This window comes from Medicago truncatula, chromosome 6, assembly GCF_003473485.1.
Source record: "Medicago truncatula cultivar Jemalong A17 chromosome 6, MtrunA17r5.0-ANR, whole genome shotgun sequence".
NCBI classification, from domain to species: domain Eukaryota; kingdom Viridiplantae; phylum Streptophyta; class Magnoliopsida; order Fabales; family Fabaceae; genus Medicago; species Medicago truncatula.
The window spans coordinates 32,070,687-32,092,236 of record NC_053047.1 but is presented as its reverse complement, the minus strand read 5'-3'; the positions used below and the strand labels follow the sequence as shown (position 1 = coordinate 32,092,236).

Genomic DNA, 21,550 nt, shown 5'->3' with positions numbered 1-21,550 from the left:
GAGTTGGTCCCTTTTGATAGGAGAGGGAGACGAGTTTTAAGAAAGGAAGAGGAGTAGTACAGTTATAATTATATTTATTAATTTAGATTGTAAAACAGTTTTTATCATTAGGAAAATTATTAGATTACTCTAAGTACCCCGTGGCAATGCGAAAATTATTGTATAACAGAGAATCAATGCGAAAAATGACGATTTCGAGTCGAATCAAAAATTTGAAATCAAAATCACTAGAGATTTAGTTCTTTCATGAAACATAAATGAGAAAATATTTTCTCGAAAAAAATGCAGCAGAAAATCCTTAAAGGTGGATATCAGATTAGCTCTGATACCATGTTAGGAAACATGGCATCAATGTAAAGAATGAGAGAAAACTAACAAACTCTTTGTATTAATGGAAATGGAATATTACAAATGAGTGAAAAGTACCCCATTAGGTAGTTACAACTATATATACTACTATAGGACTAATGCTACTTGTAAGTAAACTATATCTTTCTGATACAATTCACGTTTTCGCAGACTCTTTTGAAAATCGAAGAACGCTATTCACATCGCACCTTCTTGTTCTTCATATAGACCAACAGTTTGGTTTCACAATTCTAAACTTAATAATCATGCGCCAATCTAAGCTTGATATAGGAGCCCACTCTTTTTAGTAAGTAGTTATTACAAACGGTTCTCTGATTAGTTGCTCCCAAACTTTGTATAGTAGTGTCATTGTAGTCCCTAAATACATTAAAATTGTAAAAATATCTTTAAATGTGTCTTTAATTAGTAATTGTAAAGACTAAAAGGATTATCAAATGATATACTCGATGTAAAGCTAACCAATAAAAACTGATTCAAGGACCAAATTCAAAAAACAAGACGCAGGCCAAATTTTTTTATTTTTTTTATTTTTTATAATTTTAACATGTTTATTAGTTGTTGAAATTGTTTTAAAATAATTAGACTGGATAGACATGCCTATTTGTTAAGGGAACTTCTACGGTACACCTTACAAATTGAGGTGTATCGGTACTCCTGCTTCAAATATTTACAATTTAACGATTATTTTATGAAATAAAGAGTTATTTATCAATATTTATATTTTATAATACATCATTTTATAAGAATAAACATCATTTCATTGTTTATAAGAATCATATTAAATTTTTAACATTTTCTCATAAAAAATAATAAATATTCTTTGTTATATGTAACAAAAATTAAAAAAAATGAAATTTTTTATTTCGTTGACACTTTTGGTAACTAAGATCTAATTATTGTAATTGTTAATGATAGAAAACGATTCTTTTTCTTCAAAAAAACAACTCGTTTCAATATAAATTTGATGATTTGGTGTACCGGTACACTCAAATTTTTGAGTGTACCATAGAATTTGCCATTTGTTAATCCATCGAAATATGCCAATTATATTACGTGTTCTCCCAGAACAAATATATAAAACTAAGGTTATCCCGTAAAAAAATAATATGAAACTAAGGTTATGTTCCTCGTGGTAACATATAAAAGAAAATTAGGTAATCAAGAGTTCAATTTGTTTTTGTCAAAAAAAAAAAAGAGTTCAATTTGTTGTAAAAAAAAACTGATGAATATGGTCCACGAGGATCTCGTGAATATATCTTTTTACAAACTACATCAATAATTTACTATGTTGATTATCAAACATTCAAACTCAAGGGATTTTTCTTCCCACCTTTAACATATATCTTTTAAAAAAATTCATAAACGCTAAGCAGAATAGATTAATAGTGTAAAATTTATTAACAAAATCTATACTTTTTAAAAGTTATTGGTAGGAATTAATTTATCTATATCATAATTTTATAACAAAAATGAATTAAAGTAATTAATACAATTGAAAATTTGAAGATTAAGGATTGTGTATAAAAGGACAAAAATTCTCAAAATATTATTATCTATTTTGACGGGTTTGTCTAATATTTTTTGGTGGTGGTCGAGGGTTGAACCCCGGACCTTACATATATTATGTATTATCCTTACCAACTGTGCTAAGCTCACGGGAACATGAGTTTATCTAATATAGACATGCGAAAAAGGGTTTAGAGGTGGATTCTTACGATTTTTAGTAATTTTTTTTATCAACACTTATATATAAAAGGTATATATGATTTTGGGCTGAATTTCAATCTTTCAATTATATCCTTCATTTAAACTATTCAACTTACAATTTTATCTTTTGTATAATATTATTTAAATTTAAAATTAAAAAAAATCAGTTAGATCACATTATAATAGAAACTAAGAACAATATAAGCTTTAGTAAAAAAATAAAAAAAGGAACAATATAAGCCAAATCTGTATTTGATTATGGTATATTCCAATATACGATCAAATAAACGCAATAGAAAAGCACAGCGTGTCCTTCTTGACTCTAGTGCATAATAAAAGAAAGGAAGAGATACATTATTTTGAGATTGAGATAATATTTTTCAAGAAAAAACAAGCAAAATAGAACAAGAATATTCAAAGACAAGTTGCGAAAGGCCAGAAAGTATAACATGTGTAATTGGATTGGCTTAGAAATAAAATAGCAACTATTGGATTGGCTTATCTAAGATCGATGCTTCACGTCACTTTGATCAAAATTAATTAAGTATGCTTCCACACCATGCTGTATGCATGCATGGGATAAAAAAAACCTCCAAGGCTGCAAAATTGGACCATTAGTTTATTATAATTTGCTATAAATAGTTGATGTAATAAATCTTTTTCACTAATGAAAATGGAACCTTTATTTATTTGTTGAATTCCATAACATGTGAGGAGCAACATCCGTTCTCCGCACTACCGCATGTTCCTCTCCTTTCCGACGATTGTTCAAGCGCAGGATAATTTTTTTTTACCGTAGGTTACTGTGAATAATTTGCTCGTAATTTATCCAATAATGTATAAAAGTTAGCAACATATATATCCAAATTTGCAAAATATCACATGTAAATTAACTCATATTATTTATTTTCATTGATTATTGCATAAATTACACACAATTATTCAAAGTAACTTAAATCTCACCTACCAATTAATCTCACCTACCAATTAATCCTATCTTATTTTCTCTTGTGTTCACGCAATAGTATGTAAATATACCAATTTTTATACAACAAGAAAAATGATAATTATTTTTAAAATGATTAAACCCTTAATTCACACTAACCATTTGCTTACACTACAACATTTTTGGTTTAAAACTACGGCTGAAAATCGTAGCCATAGTTGATAAAACCGTTGTTTTACCTTTCGACAATGCTTTTCTTTCCGTTATAGTCTAAGGCGTTGTCTTTTCATTTGACAACGGATTTGTTGCATACAGGAAAACGCAACAGATAAAAACCGTTGTCTATAATTACTTAAAAAATGAGTTTAGAACAACAAAAACCGTTGTCACTGATTTTAGAGAAAAAAAAAACATAATTTTTCATTATTATATCTCAAACCTACTTATTCATTGATCAACCATTTAAGTTTTAAAATGTGAACAGTGCACATGTCAACTTTTTATGAGCTTAAATGGTGACATCAAACATTAAATTCTAGAGAACTTGATTATATATGATAATCTAGTATGAATCAAAATAAATGCCTATTCAAAGTCAATCATTTTGTAATGGATATCAACAATTTAGCCTTCAATGTGAGATTTATTACATTAAAATAAATGTCCAACCAAATTTAATCAATTTTGTCATGAATATCGACAATTTAGTCTTCAATGTGAAATTTATTACATCAAATAATGAAAATAAACAAGAATTAATGAGTCAAATTATTCTTCATCCTCATCTCCGTCCAAGTCATCAAAGAATTTTTCTTCATCCTCTTCGTCTGATTCATCAAAGAAGTGTTCTTCATCCTCTTCTTCGTAGTTATCAACAAAACATTCACCACCCATAGATCTATTATTTACCTACAAGATAAAAATAAAAATTAATTCACTATTATACTCACAATGTTGCAATGTGGCAGATAGTTCATTCAAAAAAGACTAATCCCCTTATCCGCAAAACCACATCAACCATACCAACTATCTTATTTTTACTACTGCAAAGAATCATTAAACAACACCGGAACAAGACCAAAAGAAAATCAGTCCAAAACAGATAAAATAGGAACAACAAATACTAGCTTAAGGGGCAAAACAGAAACCATCACACAACCGAGGACAAATCAGGACTAGAGCTAGACAATTGACAGCAAACCAAAAAAAGGGTCTCATATTATATTAATTTAAATGCTTATGTTTCATATTCAGATTTGTCTCTGTTTGTTCGTCCTTCTACTATTCGAGGTGAGATCATGTATCACATGAGAACTATTCTGATAGTTTCTAGCAACGAAGGTTCCATCATCCTTGACATATTATATTCTAACTTGAAACATTTGAGATCAATACCTTACTGAGTATGACAACAAGAAAGCCATCTTCAGAGACTTCATTATCAGCTAAAGTAGTTTCATCTTTCAAAACTTTTCCATTGTGAATTAGCAATTGTTGTCTGCATGGGTAATTATCTTTTCCTTGAATGTCTTCAATATTCGTTTTTACAGCGATTATCTAACAAAATTGAATGAATATTGAGAATTCTTCAATCAACGAATTTTAATAGAATTGGAAAGGAAAAAAATAGAGAAAAAAGAAGTACAACATACATAATCAGAAGGATGAACTCTGATTTCGAAATGGCTTCCTTTCAGAGTCTTCACTGTGAGCTTCATGACTGACTGATCCAGAATCAAAGAAATCGAAGCATCCAGTGGTTAGTGAAAAAAGAGAAATAAAGCTTAAAACAATCAACTTTTTCTACTTCTATTTTTCACTTTGGAGTTCAGTTATTTTATCAAGTGATTGACACCCAACTTCAAGAACTTAATAATAAAATGATAATCTGAAGTGGCCTACCTCATTAAGTCTACATATAATATGAAAATGATAATTTATAGATTGATTACTCCAACTGATGTTTATCTCTATTGCAACAATTAGCCGACACTTCAATATACCGAAAACATACCTCATGATTAGATGTAGATGAATGTCGAACATTATTGTCATCATTTCGGGTTGATAAAAAAGCTCCTAAATCCCCCATATCTATGCCTGTGTTGCTTTGGTTCAGCATGACTCTTAGAAGAACTATGCTTTTTTTTCCATATCTGCCACTTTATTTCTTTTCAATAGAGAAGATGTTGTAACTCTTCCATAGCAGCGCAATCTCCCTGGTTTTTCTTTTCCAAAGACAGTTTGAAAAGCTTCAACCGAAGAATGACTAGAATTGGTGATCAAATCTTGAAGATTTGTCTTGCAAAATCAAAAACAACATTAGTTGACTACGTAAAGTCATTTTTGAGGATAAATTCATGATAATTTTTATTCCAGTTTTTGCCAATAACTAACTTGGTAAAATCATAAAGAAAAAACTTACGATTGCATCACTTGTAACTTGGTCCAGCTGCTTTCCTCTCTTGCTTTGTCGTGTTTCAATAAAAACTTCAGCTTGAGTTTGAGGCTCTCTATCATCCTTGGTTGCACGCTATCCAAAGAAAAAAATTATTCTCTAATAGTAGAAAAATTATCACTAATTGAAGAATTTAATTATTCGCTAACAGTAGTAAAAGTTATATACCAATCTTTCCCTTATGACAGCAAAGCTTATGGGACCTGCTCGATGTCTCCATTTTTGTTTATCTATATTCTTAGCATTTGATGACTGATTTCCTGTATTCATATGACGAACTAAATTGATCAAATATGAAAATAATAATGTAGAATAATAAACAATTAAAATTAAATTAATCTTACTAGAATAGCTTCATTAATTTCTTAAAGTGTGCTTCAGGTATGCTGTCTGGACGGTTTTTCAGCCGCTCACGCAAGTTTCTATACTTAGTAAAATGATTTTTCTTAATCAACCATTTATACCGCCTCCAAGCATCATTTATAATAGCATAGACATCCTTCTGTCCTTTTTCTGGAACAATGTATATTTTCTGCAAAGAAAAGGAACATATACAGATAAATATATTGGATTAAGGATTAAGTGAAGGAACAATGTACTCAAACACACACACACACACACACACACACACACACACACACACTAGAAGAGTTGATACATTGACATAGGCCCATATAGTCTTCTTCTTCTTTGGTATAGCCTTCCAGTTTGTGTAAGTAAGAGGATATAAACTGACATTCTTGCTACTGATCCCAAAAAATTGCTGAATTTAGAAACTATCTTTTGACTTGGTCCAATGGCCTCTCCTTCTTCATTTAAGGTGATTTCTTGTCTATCAACTAGTGACCGAGCATGAATTTTTAAGCACAATGTGCTTCCTCTTTTTTTATTTTATTTTGATGCTTCTCCTAGTTAACATTCCAATATCACACCAGTTATACATATATACACACATATATAAGAGAACCAGTGGAAAGCCAAACTAGTAGGGGTGTTACCTTCCATTGAATTATCACCATCACCATTTTCATAGTTTATCTCACCCTTAACTTCTTGTTCCCTGTCAAGTTCTTCATTTTCAGACTCCTCTGCTTCAAGTTGCTCCCTACTCCTTTTAAAGTACTCATCAAGTGACATTGAAGGAATCTTTGGAGTACTCTTTTGCCTTTTCGATGGTGCATCATCACCAAGGTCCTTTTGGACTTGAGCAGAAAAGTTGTTGCTTAATCCGTTGAACATAGATTTGTCCACTAGTTAATAAAATACTCACATCAGTCAAGTACAATACAAGTAAAAACAAAAAACTGCATTATGACATTGTCACTTTAAATAGAATTCGACAAAACTAAATGTGAGAAAATAAGGAAAACAATGGTCACATGTTTTGTTAGTTTCCATAGCATGTGCATTTGATGTAGCACTTACACTTTGGAGTATTCTTTTGCTTCTTGGATGGTCCATGATCAACAAGTTCCTTTTTGATTTGAGCATAAACTTTGTTGCTTAATCCATTCATCATAGAGTCGTCCACTAGTTAATAAACTACTCACATCAGTCAAGTACAATACAAGTAAAAACAAAAAACTGCATCATGACATTGTCACTTTACATAGAATTCGACAAAACTAAATGTGAGAAATTAAGGAAAACAATGGTCACATGTTTTGTTAGTTTCCATAGCATGTGCATTTGATGTAGCACTTACACTTTGGAGTAATCTTATGCTTCTTGGATGGTCTGTGATTAACAAGGTCTGTTTTGTGTTGAGCAGAAACTTTGTTCCTTAATCCATTCATCATAGAGCCGTCCACTAGTTAATAAAGTACTCACATCATCCAAATAAAAGACAGGTAAAAAAAACTACATCATGACAGAACAACTCTAGTTGTCCAGTGTTTGATTTGTAAAACTGTTTCAGGTACAGGACAAACTGGAGGCAAGGGACACAACAAAAACTCATATTTTTGTCCCTCACCAAACCACATCACAACTTTTTGTCCCACGTACAAGTTGTCTAAAATACCAAAATAGCATTTTGTCCCTCAAAAATCGTATAAAACAAAAAATTACTCAATGTCATAAAAAATTTGTCCTGTGCTGTTCTGCCTTGTGTTGTACTCTTTTATCTTGTACTGTTCTGTCCAGTACTTGCTGTTTTGCAAACCAAACATACCCATAAATTGCATTTGATGTACTACTTACGCTTCAGAGTATTCTTTTGCTTCTTGGGTGGTCTGTGATTAACAAGGCCCTTTTTGATTTGAGCAGAAACTTTGTTGCTTAATCCATTCATCATAGAGCTGTCCACTAGTTTGGCTTTTAGACACATGAAACAAATAAATATTTAGTTCAAGTCAGTATCAAGAGTATAATTAGCTTTTTGAATTTTGATTTAATTAGCTTTTAGGCATATTATCTCTGGACAATTCAACTTCACCATTTTCATCAGCTATGGTTAAATTTATAACATGATCTAATGGTTGACTTTGATAAGGTTCTTGGGCATTTGAATTTGACCCTTTTTTCATATTAAAGAAGTCTCTAGGAACAATACTCATAACATAATTCCTATTTTCATTGTAGGGATCTTGAACGTAGAAGCATTGGTGGACTTGAGAGGCCAACACAAAAGGATCATCTTTATAACATCTTTTATTAAATTGGACACAAGTCGTCCCATACTTTTTTTTTGTCTTCAACTTCATACCAATCACATCTAAATAACACCAACTTTCCACAACAATCTACCTCAATTATATCTATAATCGATCCATAATAAGTTAATGGTTTTGTTATCGGATTTTCATCTTTCGTGCTTGCAAAGCTTTGGGTCATCGACACCAATGTAACGCCACTATTTCGTGTTTTCCTTCTTGCATCACAAGATGTATAGGAAAATGAACCATTATATCAAAGAAACTCGGAGGAAAAATTGTCTCTAGTTGGCAAAGAGTTTCTGCAATCTCTGATTCTAAGATATCAAGATCCTTCAAATCCCTTGAATTTGATCTATATTTATGATTCATAGATAAGAAAACACGATGATCCATATAACACACCTTTCGACTATGGCTCAAATAGATAGAGTTAGTGTTATAATTACAGTAAGGGCAAGCCATATATCCTTTCGTACTCCATCCACTCAACATAGCATACCCAGGAAAGTCACTAATAGGCCATTAGAGAGCTGCTCGCATTTGAAAAGTTTGATATGTTGAAGCATCATATGTCTCTACACCTAAATTCCACAGTACCTTTAACTCTTCAATTAATGGTTGGAGGTACACATCAATGTTATTTCCAAGTGAATCTCGCCCATGTATTAGTAAAGATAACATAGAATACTCAGCCTTCATACACAACCATGGTGGGAAATTATAAGGAATCAGTATAACAGGCCATGCACTATATTTCAAATTCATTGCTCTAAATGGATTGAATCCATCACTAGCCAATCCAAGTCGTATGTTACGTGAATCACGAGCAAATTCAGGATGATGACCATTGAATTCTTTCCATGCTTGACCATCAGCAGGATGCCTTAATTTCCCATCTTTGGAACGATCATCATGATGCCACCTTAATGAAGTGGTTGTCTCTGAACACATAAACAACCTTTGCAGTCTAGGAATCAAAGGAAAATGTCTTAATATTTTTGCAGAGACTTTGTGTTCTTTCTTGTTTTCCTCAGTCTGACCACTTTCTGTAGTACTTTCAATCCACCGTGAAGCACCACAAACATGGCATGATATGTCATTATTATGATCTTTCTAATATAGCATACAGTCATTAGGACATGCGTCAATCTTATTATAATCAAGTCTCAAATCTCTTATCATTCCTCTAGTTTTATTATATGAATCAGGAACATTTAATAAAGGCATAGCTTCTTTCAACAACTCTAATAGAGAAGTAAAGGATGCATTGCTCCAACCATGAAGACAGTTTAACAAGTACAGACGAATAGTGAAAGATAATGTAGAGAAATTTTTGCATCCTGGGTACAACTCTTGGCTCGCTTCTTCAATCAGATTATAAAACTTTTTAGCATCATCACTAAGACCATTGTTAACTCCACACTCCTCTTGTATCACATCTCTAAATCTGTCATTCAATAGTTCATCAATGTTATCTAGTTCATCCTCTTCAGAATCTGTATCACCATCGATATCCATGGGATTTAACCCCTCACCATAGCGATCCCAAACATCGTAGCCTTTCTCAAATCCATTTCCTATTAAATGATCAAATACGACTGCTCCTGTTTTCCAAGAAGCATTGTGGCATTGAGCGCAAGGGCACAAAATCTCCAGTCCTTCAGGTTTTCCTTTGTTATAAGCATAATTAAGAAAAAAGAATACGCCCTTCATGTACTCTGGGCTTTCTCTTGGAAATCTCATCCATTCTTTGTCCATTGAGTTTACTAAAAAAGAAGTGATATCTAATCATCATCATCTTTATGCCATATCTAATTATCTAACAAGTAAAAGGAAGAAAGAAGAAAGAATATCTAACTATCATCATCTCTGTGTCATATCTAATCATCTAACAAGTAAAAAGAAAACAAAAAGTTACAATGAGAAAACTACTCTAGGGTTCTGTTGAAGATAAAATACAAGGAAAGAAAGAAACCATACCGTAGAGTGTTTGTTGTTGGTGTATAAAATGAGGATGCAGGTCTTCCTTACAGCTATGTCGTCTTCAACTGTGACAAGTATAAAAATAAATGAAGAAAAATTAGTACAACTTAAAGTATAAATTTATGGTGATTAATGAGTTCAGAGAGCCAATTAAATAATAAAATTAGTAACATTGATTTCACTAAACGCAAAGACACGCACATAACAATTAGTCAAATGATGATGATTCTAACAATATGAGCATTAAAGAAGCACAAACATACATATATTGGCCCACTGAACAAACACTTTGGATTCTTAATGCCAAACTAATCAAAAGCTACTACAATGAAGATCTACTTTGAGAAAATATTTTACCATAAGAACCTACCACAAAACGAGCATTGCTTTATTTTTCAAGTTTTGAACAAAAAATAAGTCCTTTTCTCAATGTGAATCTCAACTAAAACAATGTTACCTTGTGTAGAGGCAATCTCCACAAAGCAGTCCTTGGGGTAATTCGCATTTGTTGCAATCGGTCAGCTGAGCAACAGTTAAGCGCCTAAAAGAAAACAAATGATTTTAACAAAACTTCTCTATGATCAGAGAAACAAGTAACATATGGAAGAATTGATGTGCCAACTTTGTGCATTAACTATGGAGGAGATGAATATGAGTTCTTTGATCAAAAGACATGCCTAAAACTGTTCTACTAAGGTAAAACCATTTAAAAAGCATAGAATCAATGTTGTCTATGGTGGAAGACAAAAAGAAATTTGGCTATGGCCAAAAAAAGCATAAAACCATATCAGCACAACAGTGGTGGTGCCGCCATGGCGGAGGGCATCCATTAAAAAATTGGCTATGATAGTTTTCAAAAAATCTACCAAGCCATTTTGGCATACCCCCATTACAAATTATTACAACTTATTGACAAAACAGGAAACATAAACCATGATGTTATATATCGAATTCGGCCATCTTCTCTTAAAAATAAAATGAATGTACCAAGTATATAGTAAAGAAGATTTGCATCTTATATCACCCATGTTTAGTTAAATAGAATATTCTTTCCTTTTCCTTTCTTCTGGAAAACTAGTAAACAAGAATGCATGCAGCTTCTTAGCTTTTAACAATACATGCATCAAATTCCTTTTTTCAGAATAAAGTGTCATGGATACATAAAAAACTAAAAACTCTTCACAGGTGAGGGCATATGTATATCAGATAGCACAACAAATTAATCAATCAAACATAAACCATAAGAAAACAATTGATCCTTTATTTTTTTTTCCTTTATCTTGATACTTAATCATAATGTAAAATATAAAATGAGAATCAGCCACCTAAGTAATAGGAGATAATCTAAAGCCTATATCAAACTTAAAAGGAATTTCTATGCTCTATCAAATATTTATCAGAACATCCCACAAGACATATAACTAAAGATCGCATTCAAACTATGAAACTATTCCAGTTGGACACAAGTTTGTTAATAGCACAATTGCATTATGACCTTTAGAGTGGAATTGGTCATGTTTTACTTCTGTCATTCCTCATGAAAAAATAACTTACAAAAAATGGTCTATAGTGAATTTTTGGTTTAAACTAATGAAGAGCTATACTAAGATCAGAGATATATATTCCGTAGTTCAGTACCACAATCGATACACGTGAACGGATTCAATCAAATTAAAATATTCAACAACAATTTTATGGTAACCAATCAAATTAAAATGCAGCAACATGGGATACTTAATAAACACGGCAAAGTGAACAAACCTGGATCGCGAGAGATACGGAAAGTGAACGCAAATGCTCAGTGAAGAATCGGTAGATAAATCATCCACAAATAAACCAACAAAAAAAACTTGAAATTAGTTCAAAATTCACATTCTTATTCTCATTCAGCAAAACTTAAACATCACAATTCATATTATTACTAGTTACAAACCTGTGCTTTGCACGGGTTCAATAACACGTTTGATAAAATATTACATTGATAGGATAAATGTTAAAACGACGGAATATCATGGTTCATCGTAAGATCTTAATATATGAACTTAAATAAGCATGATTTGTGATTAACACATCACAATGAAGGGTTCATGGTAAATATATAATTACTCCATACTATGGTAAAGTAACTTAATATTTAGGAAATTAAAAACATGAACGAATAAAGGAACCAATGATGTGCAAATTACGATTGCATGCGAACTAAAATTGTAAAAGGGAGTGATACTGTTACGTGGTTACTATAAAGGTGGTGATATCTATATTTACACCATGTAGAATGAAGGATAGAAGTTACTTTAGTGATATCATACAAAATAAACATTTTTAGAACTTAAACTTCAAAGGTTGTAAATCTTTGCTTAGGCAATCTCATTAGCATGAATTACATCAAGCACAAGAAGAAACTGCTAACCAGAAACTACATCAGTAAAAGTCTTGTGTATGAACTATAACTGATAACCTTTTAAATTGTAAAAGAATGGATAATAATTATTGTAACAAAATCTTCAAATTCAAAAGAAGAGATGTTAAAACGACATAATTAATTAAGAGATGTTAAACACCACTGATATTGTTTGCATTGCTTCCAAATTTTTTGAATGTAGGCAAAAAAAGTAGAAGGAAAATGGACTCAAAGGAACACAAGGGTGAGAAGTTACAATATAAAATGTAGTGTACACTCTATCTTGCACAAAGAGAACTTATGCAGTCAAGAGATGGTACTGTGCTCAGTCTTAGTTTAGCAACAGTTTAAAAGCATTTATCAATAATTAATTTTTTGATAGAGAAAACCATTTACCATTTATCTTAGTTTAACAACAGTTTAAAACCATTTTTTGACCAAATTTTTTTAACATATCCTTCACCCTACCTAACTTTCTCGCAAGAAAAATTAAGAACCCAAATCTTGTATTTTATATTTGCAAAACCTCAATAGTTTTAGCCTGATATCTAAAGAGTTCAATATTAGATATAGTTACTTGGTTATAGGCATAGCAAAATGTAGAAACATATTATGTTAATTACATGCAACTTATTTAATTACATAAAGTTAATTGTGGCAAGTTACATTGTTAGACTTAATATATTACAATTAACCAAAATAAGCCACATATGTTGCATAATCCAAAGCCATTCCACGTAGCTTAAAACCACTATTATAGAGCATAGATCAAATAACTTCGCACATTAGAACGGCATTTCCTCAAAAAGCTAAACAAAGATGGAACTGATTACTTCTTCCTAATACATTTAGCCTGCTTAATGGAAGATAATGATGTTGGATCACAGCCATCAGATACAACTCCGCCTTTACATTTTTCATCAAACGAACGCTTTGAAGGAGTGCAGTTCCCAATTTGATTTAAACCACCTTGATTGCACACAGAAACAGACTTTTGCTGATACAAAAGTTAAAAAGAGCTAATTAGTTTGTATAAAAAACATTAAAAAATTCATTGTCAACCAAATCAACAATGAATCTTTATTTCAATACTTATCATAATATTACTCTCATTAACAGACCTCATTTTATTTTTACTTAGATATTGCACACATACATACCTCTACTTTTTTATAGACAGATAAAAATCATTTGAGAGAATAACGTTGACATACCATAGAAATGGGAATTGATTTCACGCCCTCAGCAGAAGAGGTCATGTCCTCAACTTTCACGGACAGAGTTGGATCATCAGAAACAATGCTTTATCGCAAGAACATAGAAAAAGAAACAGTATTTAGAACAAAATATATGATAAAAAACATGCAGAAATTAAACCATGCATGAATGAAGTTAGTGATCTAAAATTAGTCTACTAAAGGAACATGTCATAGCCTCATCAATTACTTTAATTATTGAATAATAACAAAATATTAGTTGTTAATTTGTCGGTATCTTCCAAGAGGTAAAAATCCAACCTAAGTCACCGTTATTACTCCATTTTTTAACTCTTATTACCTAATAAAGATGCTAATTTATCTCATTTATAGTAGAGAAGTCTGTTAGTTCTTCCCTAGTTATTAGTTTTACATGAGTTACAATACTTCAATAGTTTTATAACTTTGTATAAAATGAGAATTACATCTCAATTCCTCTTTCTATGATATTTCATAATGATCAAAACACCAAAATGGTTTGATATCAATGTCAACCCTTTAAGGTATAGTTAAGGATTCAAAAACAGATTAACCATATTTTCAAATAATAGGCAAATAACATAATGGATTAGATGATCAGAATATGAAAGTACAGACAGACATACCATAGAAACTGGAACTGATTTCAAGCCTTTACCATAAGAGGTCTTCTGCTCAACTTTCACTGATTGTGTTGGATTATTGCCGACAATGTTCTACCGCAACACAATCAAAATTAAAACAAGGGTTAATAGGTCTTTACCCCTCTGTAATATAGGGCACTTTTGGTTTTGCCCCCTGTAAAAATTTATTTTTAGATTCTGTCCTTGTAAAATGAAGATTCTTCAAGATTGCCCCCTGAGCCCTGTGACTCAGCAGAATCTATGATGTGGCACCTACATGGCTTTTTCTTTTTCTTTTTTATTTTTTTTAGCTTGCCACGTGTAAAAAATAGTTTACACGTCATTTTTATTTAAAAAAATTAAAATATAAAATAAAATTTAAAAAAACGAAAATCATATTTTAAAAAATCTGAAAAAATTCAAACTATTTTTTTAAATCGAAAAAAAATTAGATTTTTTTTCCAAAAATTAAAAAACATTTAGATTTTTTCCGAAATAGAAAATTGTCTTATCTTTTTCGAAATTAAAAAACATTCAGATTTTTTTCGAAATAAAAAAGTTTTTTTAATTTTTTCTACAAAGAATGAAAACTCTGGAAAATATTTTAATTTTTAAAAATTTGGATATAAATGTTTTTAAATTCCAACTATTTAATCTGAAAAAAAAAATTGATTTTATTTAAATTTTTAAAATCTTAACTTCAGATATTTTTGAAAATTTTAAATTTAGAAAAAAATTCTGATTTGTTTTTGAAATTTTTGATAAAATCCAGTTTTTTTTTTAAAAATACTTCCTAATTTCAGAAAAAAAAATTATTTTATTTTTATTTTTTTAAATAAAAAATGCTTTTATGGTATACCATTTCCATTCTCGAACTTAATATATTTCCAAATTTTCCAAAAAAATTATACTAAATTTCAAAAAAAATCCGAATTAAATTAAAATTATAAAATTCGAAAAAAAAGAATTATCTATTTTTTTTTAATCTGTAAAAACTATTTGAATTTTTTTCTAATTATTTAATTTCAAAAAAGAATTTATAAAATTTCTGGAATAAAGATTTTGAAATATAAAATATTTTTTTTATTTTAAAAATTAAATTAAAAAAATCTGAATGTTTTTTCTGATTTTAACAAAAATCCGGAACTTAATTTTTTAAAAAAAATCTGCATTTCTAAATTTTTTTAAAAATATCTGAATTTTTTTTCTAATTTTTAAAATATTTTTCGTTTTTTAAAAAAAATAGATTTTTTTATTTTTTTTAATTATAAATGACATGTAAATTATTTTTTACACTTGGCTTCCAAAAAAAAATTGAAAAATAAAAAAAAATGTCACATCATAGATTCTGCTGAGTCACAGGGCTCAGGGGGCAATCTTGAAGAATCTTCATTTTACAAGGACGGAATCTAAATTTTTTTTTTTACAGGGGGCAAAACCAAAAGTGTCCTATATTACAGGGGGGTAAAGACCTATTAACCCTTAAAACAATGATCAGGAAAAAAATTAAGACTCAAGTTATCACTATAAATAGTTTTCTCCACTATCCTATACATTGATATAAATCATTTGAAGAAATAGTGTAAACCTACCACATGAGTTGGAATGACTTTTGAGCATTCAACAGAAGAACTTGTACTTCGAAGTTCAAATAACTGAGTTGGATCATTGTTGACAACAGTCTATAGTAATGATGAGAATAACCAAACATAAGTCAAAATTAAATAAATAAACAAATTAATTGTAAATAAAATGAATCAACAAACAAACGCAACAAAACCTCATCAACTTCTTGCACATCTGACTGCATTCCATCAGGACGAAGATGACGCTTAATTCTCTCAATAACAGCAGCATCAGAGGAAAAACCTTGCACAGATGATTGATGATAATACGCCTGGTATTTCACACGTAATGCCAACTCAAGTCCAAGCAATTTATCTAAATGCGTGGGATATATCATGGGATCATCCTCATCAACCTTCATGAACAAACATAACTATAAAAGTCAGATTTCCAAAAAATAAAATTAGTAAATAATTAAAGTAGAACCAAAACTAAATTTTACAATCAAATTTACCTCCTGTATGGTTTTTCTAAGAGTATCTGCAGTGACACCAAGAATCTGAACACATTCCTTATCCCAGAACACAAACTCCGACTTATCACCCTCATATACAACTTGAACAACCACCTTATACCTGATAAAAAAGATACATTTTATGATATAACAAACTTTTAATAATAAGAAAGCATATGCTAAAACCAAAATTATAAGTGAATCACATAAAAGTTTAGCTACACAACCTTGTCAACGGATCTTCGACATCCTCTCCACATGAACACTTATAGCTAGCACCACCTGACCTTGAAGCTTTTGGGCATTTGGTGCAGCTTTCATAGTACCAGCCAAATCGATTAGGATTAAACTTGCTTGTTGTGCCAACAGTGATGCAATAGGTGTTCTAAAATAAATTATACAACTCAGTTAAAAAACAAATAGATCACTAACAAAATATCTAAAAATATCCCCATGTGTAAACAAAACAAACCTGAATCAAATTCCTAAATTCACCAATTGCTCTCACTTGAGAAAGATTTGAAAATTCATTATTCTGTGATCTCTGAGAAGAATTCGAACCTTCACAAAGAGTCCGACCAAGGCCACGACCTTGAGCATGAAGACTGCAAAATCAAAACATTTATTTAACGTGACATTCCCTGATTTCAAACGATCATATCGATATGTTTATGCATTATATACATATGAGATACATTTATTTACCTCTAATGTATCCACCTATATACACATTGATGAATATTTATAATCAAGGAACTCTATTTTTGTATCACCATCCCAAAAATTAACATTCAAAGCACAACGCAAACTAACCTGCTCCTAAATCTCTCAACAACTGGATGTTTGAATTTGATTAACAACCTTGAGCCAGACCAGTTATTGCACACATTCGACTTACCGTTATCTGAAAAATAAGAACGAAAAAATCAACAAAAACAGAGCGACAAACGACAAAAAGAATTAACAAAATAATACATGCAACACATGATATATTAACCTGCAATTTTGCACTAAGCATGAGTTAATATCAAGACAACAGGTCCGTTATCCCTCCGTTCAGAAAGAAACTTCATTAAATCAACAGAATATTTGTTCCATAATGTTGCATCAACCAAATTTCCCCTGCATTGTCAACAACATCCTCAGATACATATCAACTAATTTTTTTTTAATACAATCTAACGTTTAAAAATCATAAAATCATACACTTCATCTTGAAGCACGAGATTGGTGCACGACTTTTTTCCAGATCCAAACACCGATGTCTTCACAATCTCGTCAATAAGCCCAATGATTTCTTAAAAAACATTACCACCATCATCAACACCCTTATAGTTAAAAAAAAGAACAAACAAATTTAAAACATAAGGAATCATAACTATACCATACAAAACATCTGGTTTGAAATTCCCGTCTTGGATCTCCTTAAAGGACTTAAATCTGAATTCATGCCAAGGAATGTTAGTCAGCTTGTCATTCCTAACCACCTTTGTTCCGCTACCAAACACCATCTAAGGATGGTCAACATGCTTGAACGCATCATCATTATCGAACACAAGACAATTATGCAAAACATAGGTCTTGCCATCCTCAATCACTCGCTTCCAACGCTCAAGGTCTTGATACCGAGTTACAACATGAACCCTATCACCCTAAATCCAAAAACAAAAGCAAAATAGGCATGTAAATCGAAATTCATAACACCAATCAACAAAAACAACTCATCGTGCACCTAAGAATGATCCATTTGTCCAAAGTCATTATTGATGAAATCAATTTATTACATATTTCAACTCTTATCCATTTTAATCAATCAATCACTATAATTTGATAGATTATTCAACCTCATTTGACAATAAGATACTATATATTGTGGATTTGAGAGAGACTACGGACCTTTCACTATTCCAAAATTAACACTTCCTAGATGTTCTTCCTTGAAGACTTAGTTCATTTATGCTAAATTCAACCAAAATTATACTATTATATACTCTTGTGTTAATGTTCACTCACTATGCATGACTAAATTCTGAAAAAGAGTACTGAAGCTATGCATAAAATAGTTTTTTGGTAGAATAACCAAACAAATTCAAAAGCCAACACAACCCTCACAAGAAGCGAAGGTAATTTTCCTAACCTTGGCATCTTCGATGATTAGCTCCAAGTGTTGATTACCATTACTGGCAGTGACAATCCATAAGTCAAGAACTCTAAATGCAATTTTCCAAACATCTAGATCCTTTTTCAAATCTTTGATACAACCAAAATCCCTAGACATTATTGAGAACCCTGTAAAAAAAAAAAAAACAATTCATCATGAAAACACTGAAATACCTCACTGTAATAGCTCAAATATCCTTAATGTAGATTTTTTTTATAACATTGCCAACATCATCATCTTTGTTTTAGTAAACATCATCAAAACATACTTAAATTTTCTTTGTTACCAAAAAATGTGTCTTAAAAGTATTTTCCTTTGTTACTCTCAAGAAAGAACAAACATATTTTCTCAGTCACTGCAAAAAATTTCTGTCTCATGATTCTTTGAAACATGATAAGAAAGCAAGAGTACTCAATGTATCCAACAACCTCAGCATACAACCAAATTTGCCAAAAAAAATGGTATAAACACCAATAGTCTTCAATAACAATACCAGAATTTTTAACAACTTTGCCCAATTTCTATCATCATATGCATACTATGATCAAACTAAACATATGATTTTTTCAAAAACACTATCAAACAAAACAAATAACAACACACCAACCCAACAAAATCAACATGCATGCATGTAAAAAAATACAAAAAATAAACGTAATAATCTGAACAAAGCCAATTACCAACCTCTAAACAGAAAAAAAAACACAGAAAAATAGAAATTCAAAAAACCAAACCAAAATTGAAGCAAAATCTCTCAATTCATTAAAACAGACACAACATACAAACCAAGCAAATTCTCAATCAACCAAGCTACGTGAATAAAAGAGGCAAAGAAACACCAAAAACAACAGAAAGAAGGAACATGCATGCACAAAAATAGGAACAACTCAGACCAAAATTAACCTAAAATCTCTCAATCAATCAAAACAAACACAACATACAGACCAAACAAACACTGAATCAACCAACATGAATAAAAGAGGTAAAACAACAACAAAAACAACACAACTGAAACCATAGAGACAACAAAAACAGTCATGCAAGCCGAAAAAGGAAAGGAAAAAAGCGATGATGATGATGGTGATAAAAAAAAACGGAACCGAACCTGAGAAATGAACGTACCGGAGAGAGCGACGAGAAATATAGTAACCGTACAGAAAGTATAGAAATGAGAGGGACTGAGAAATTGAATGCTTAACTCCATATATATAGTGGAAGGAGTGATGATCTGTCAACAGACATCCTCACTAAATTGGAAATGACCTCAATACCCTTTAAGGGCAAAAATGAAAAAAAATGGGAACTTTTTTTTTCTAGAGTAGTTAGTAGATTTCATATCATTTTCTACTAATTCTAATGTCAACAAAAATATCAAATCAGATTAATAAACATGAACAAATCCAATCAAATAAAAACATTCAACAACATTTTTATGGTAACCAAACTAATCAAAATCCAGCAACATGGGATACTTAATAAACGACAATAGAGTGCACAAACCTGATTCGAGAGATACAGAAAGTCAACTCAAATGCTCATCGAAGAATCGGCAGATAAATCATCCACAAATTAACCAACAACAAATACGGAAAAAAATAATTGAAATTAGTCCAAAAATCTAATCTAATTTAGCAAAACTTAAAATCAGAATTCTTATTGTTATTTCATATCTTATTCTCATTTTCATTCCAAATTAACCAACAAAAGTTAAACATCACAGTTCTTATTCTTATTTCATATCATATTCTATTAATTCACATGTCAACAAAAAATAAAGTGATTCTCATTTCAAATAACTCATTTAGATTAAGCTACAAATTAGCTTATTCTCATTTTTATTTCAGATTAACAAACCAAACTAAAACATCAAAATTCTTATTCTCATTTTCTATTAAGTATCTAATCAGCTGAACTTAAACATCACATTACCTCATCAAATCAGCGATTGTGATGAAGAGCGATTCTGATGAAGATGTAAGAGTGATTGCGATGAAGCAGATCTGATGAGCGGTGAAATCAGAAGCGCGTGAGATTCCATAAGCGCAAATAAACCAACAAAACAAACAAAAACAACATGAAATCAGTTCAGAATTATTACAAGTCTCGTTCGATTTCATATCATTTTCTACTAATCCACAAAATACAAGTAGAATCAACTTAAAATCAAATCAGAATCATCTTAACCTAAAAAATGTCAATTGCATCAAATCAGTATCAACTTAACCTAGAAATATCAAATTAGAGCAAAATAAAAACGCAAAGGAACTACATACCGCAAATTCGTGAAGAGAAGTGAGAAGTGATTATGAGATTGTGAGAAGTGAAGAATCGATTATGAGATGTGATTCTGAGATGAAGTGAGTAATCGATTGTGAGAAGTGATTCTATGAGAAGTGAGAAGTGATTCTGAGATGAGATTGTGAGAAGTGAAGAATGATTGTGAGAAGTGATTATGAGAGAAGCGATTATGAGATTATGTGATTTTGAGAAGTGATTTGGTGTGAGTGGGTAAGAAGCGTGTTGTTGTTGTCCTGAGAGAGAGGGTAGTGTAAAATGAAAAACCTGATTCTATCTCTCTGAAAAGTCAAAATAATTAAAGAGTATTAATATTTTTTTTTTTTTAGGCGTAACAGTTTTAATAATATTATAACTGTTGTTGTATTATTATTGAATTTAACTACTACCACCCATTAATATTGTGTTGTTGTTGTCCTATTAGAAAACGGTTTTATGGCAACCATTTTAAAGTGGCGTTGCATTACATCTTATTTGTTGTAGTGTTAGTTATGAAGTCCTTGACTTTAGAAATAAACTGAGAAGTTTATGACAAATCTAGAAAATAATAAAAACCATGAATCATGTTTGAATATTGGATTAATTCCACTTCCTCTCCAGATTTACTAATGAATCAAACCCACCAAAAAACAATA

General features: G+C 30.8%; 2 protein-coding genes and 1 pseudogene across 2 annotated transcripts; all 3 read right to left on the bottom strand.

The window, feature by feature from the left end:
• Positions 1 to 3,607: 3,607 nt before the first annotated feature.
• On the bottom strand, positions 3,608 to 7,456 carry LOC112422885 (uncharacterized; annotated as a pseudogene).
• A 1,794-nt stretch (positions 7,457 to 9,250) lies between these two features.
• On the bottom strand, positions 9,251 to 11,931 carry LOC112422454 (uncharacterized). The gene is made up of 3 exons (XM_024785357.2): positions 11,882 to 11,931; positions 10,578 to 10,661; positions 9,251 to 10,185 (listed from the first exon to the last, which is right to left on the bottom strand). Exon 3 carries the CDS (start codon positions 9,893 to 9,895, stop codon positions 9,251 to 9,253), a length of 645 nt encoding a protein of 214 aa, XP_024641125.2. The 5' UTR covers positions 9,896 to 10,185; positions 10,578 to 10,661; positions 11,882 to 11,931.
• Positions 11,932 to 13,119: 1,188 nt separating this feature from the next.
• Positions 13,120 to 18,737, bottom strand: LOC120576092 (uncharacterized). The gene is made up of 12 exons (XM_039827076.1): positions 18,597 to 18,737; positions 17,990 to 18,111; positions 17,844 to 17,899; positions 17,273 to 17,363; positions 16,932 to 17,064; positions 16,687 to 16,844; positions 16,460 to 16,580; positions 16,160 to 16,360; positions 15,972 to 16,061; positions 14,383 to 14,472; positions 13,736 to 13,823; positions 13,120 to 13,518 (listed from the first exon to the last, which is right to left on the bottom strand). The coding sequence occupies exons 1-11, from the start codon at positions 18,735 to 18,737 to the stop codon at positions 13,812 to 13,814; spliced, it is 1,215 nt and encodes a 404-aa protein (XP_039683010.1). The 3' UTR covers positions 13,120 to 13,518; positions 13,736 to 13,811.
• Between the last annotated feature and the right edge of the window lie 2,813 nt (positions 18,738 to 21,550).

Coding starts and splice junctions, on each gene's coding strand:
- LOC112422454 (XM_024785357.2), bottom strand. CDS start 9,895: ATGGACAAAGAATGGATGAGATTTCCAAGAGAAAGCCCAGAGTACATG.
- LOC120576092 (XM_039827076.1), bottom strand. CDS start 18,737: ATGTCTAGGGATTTTGGTTGTATCAAAGATTTGAAAAAGGATCTAGAT. Junction 18,112..18,596: donor TAATCATCGAAGATGCCAAG/GTTAGGAAAATT, acceptor TTTTGGATTTAG/GGTGATAGGGTTCATGTTGT. Junction 16,361..16,459: donor TTAGAAAAACCATACAGGAG/GTAAATTTGATT, acceptor TTGTTCATGAAG/GTTGATGAGGATGATCCCAT.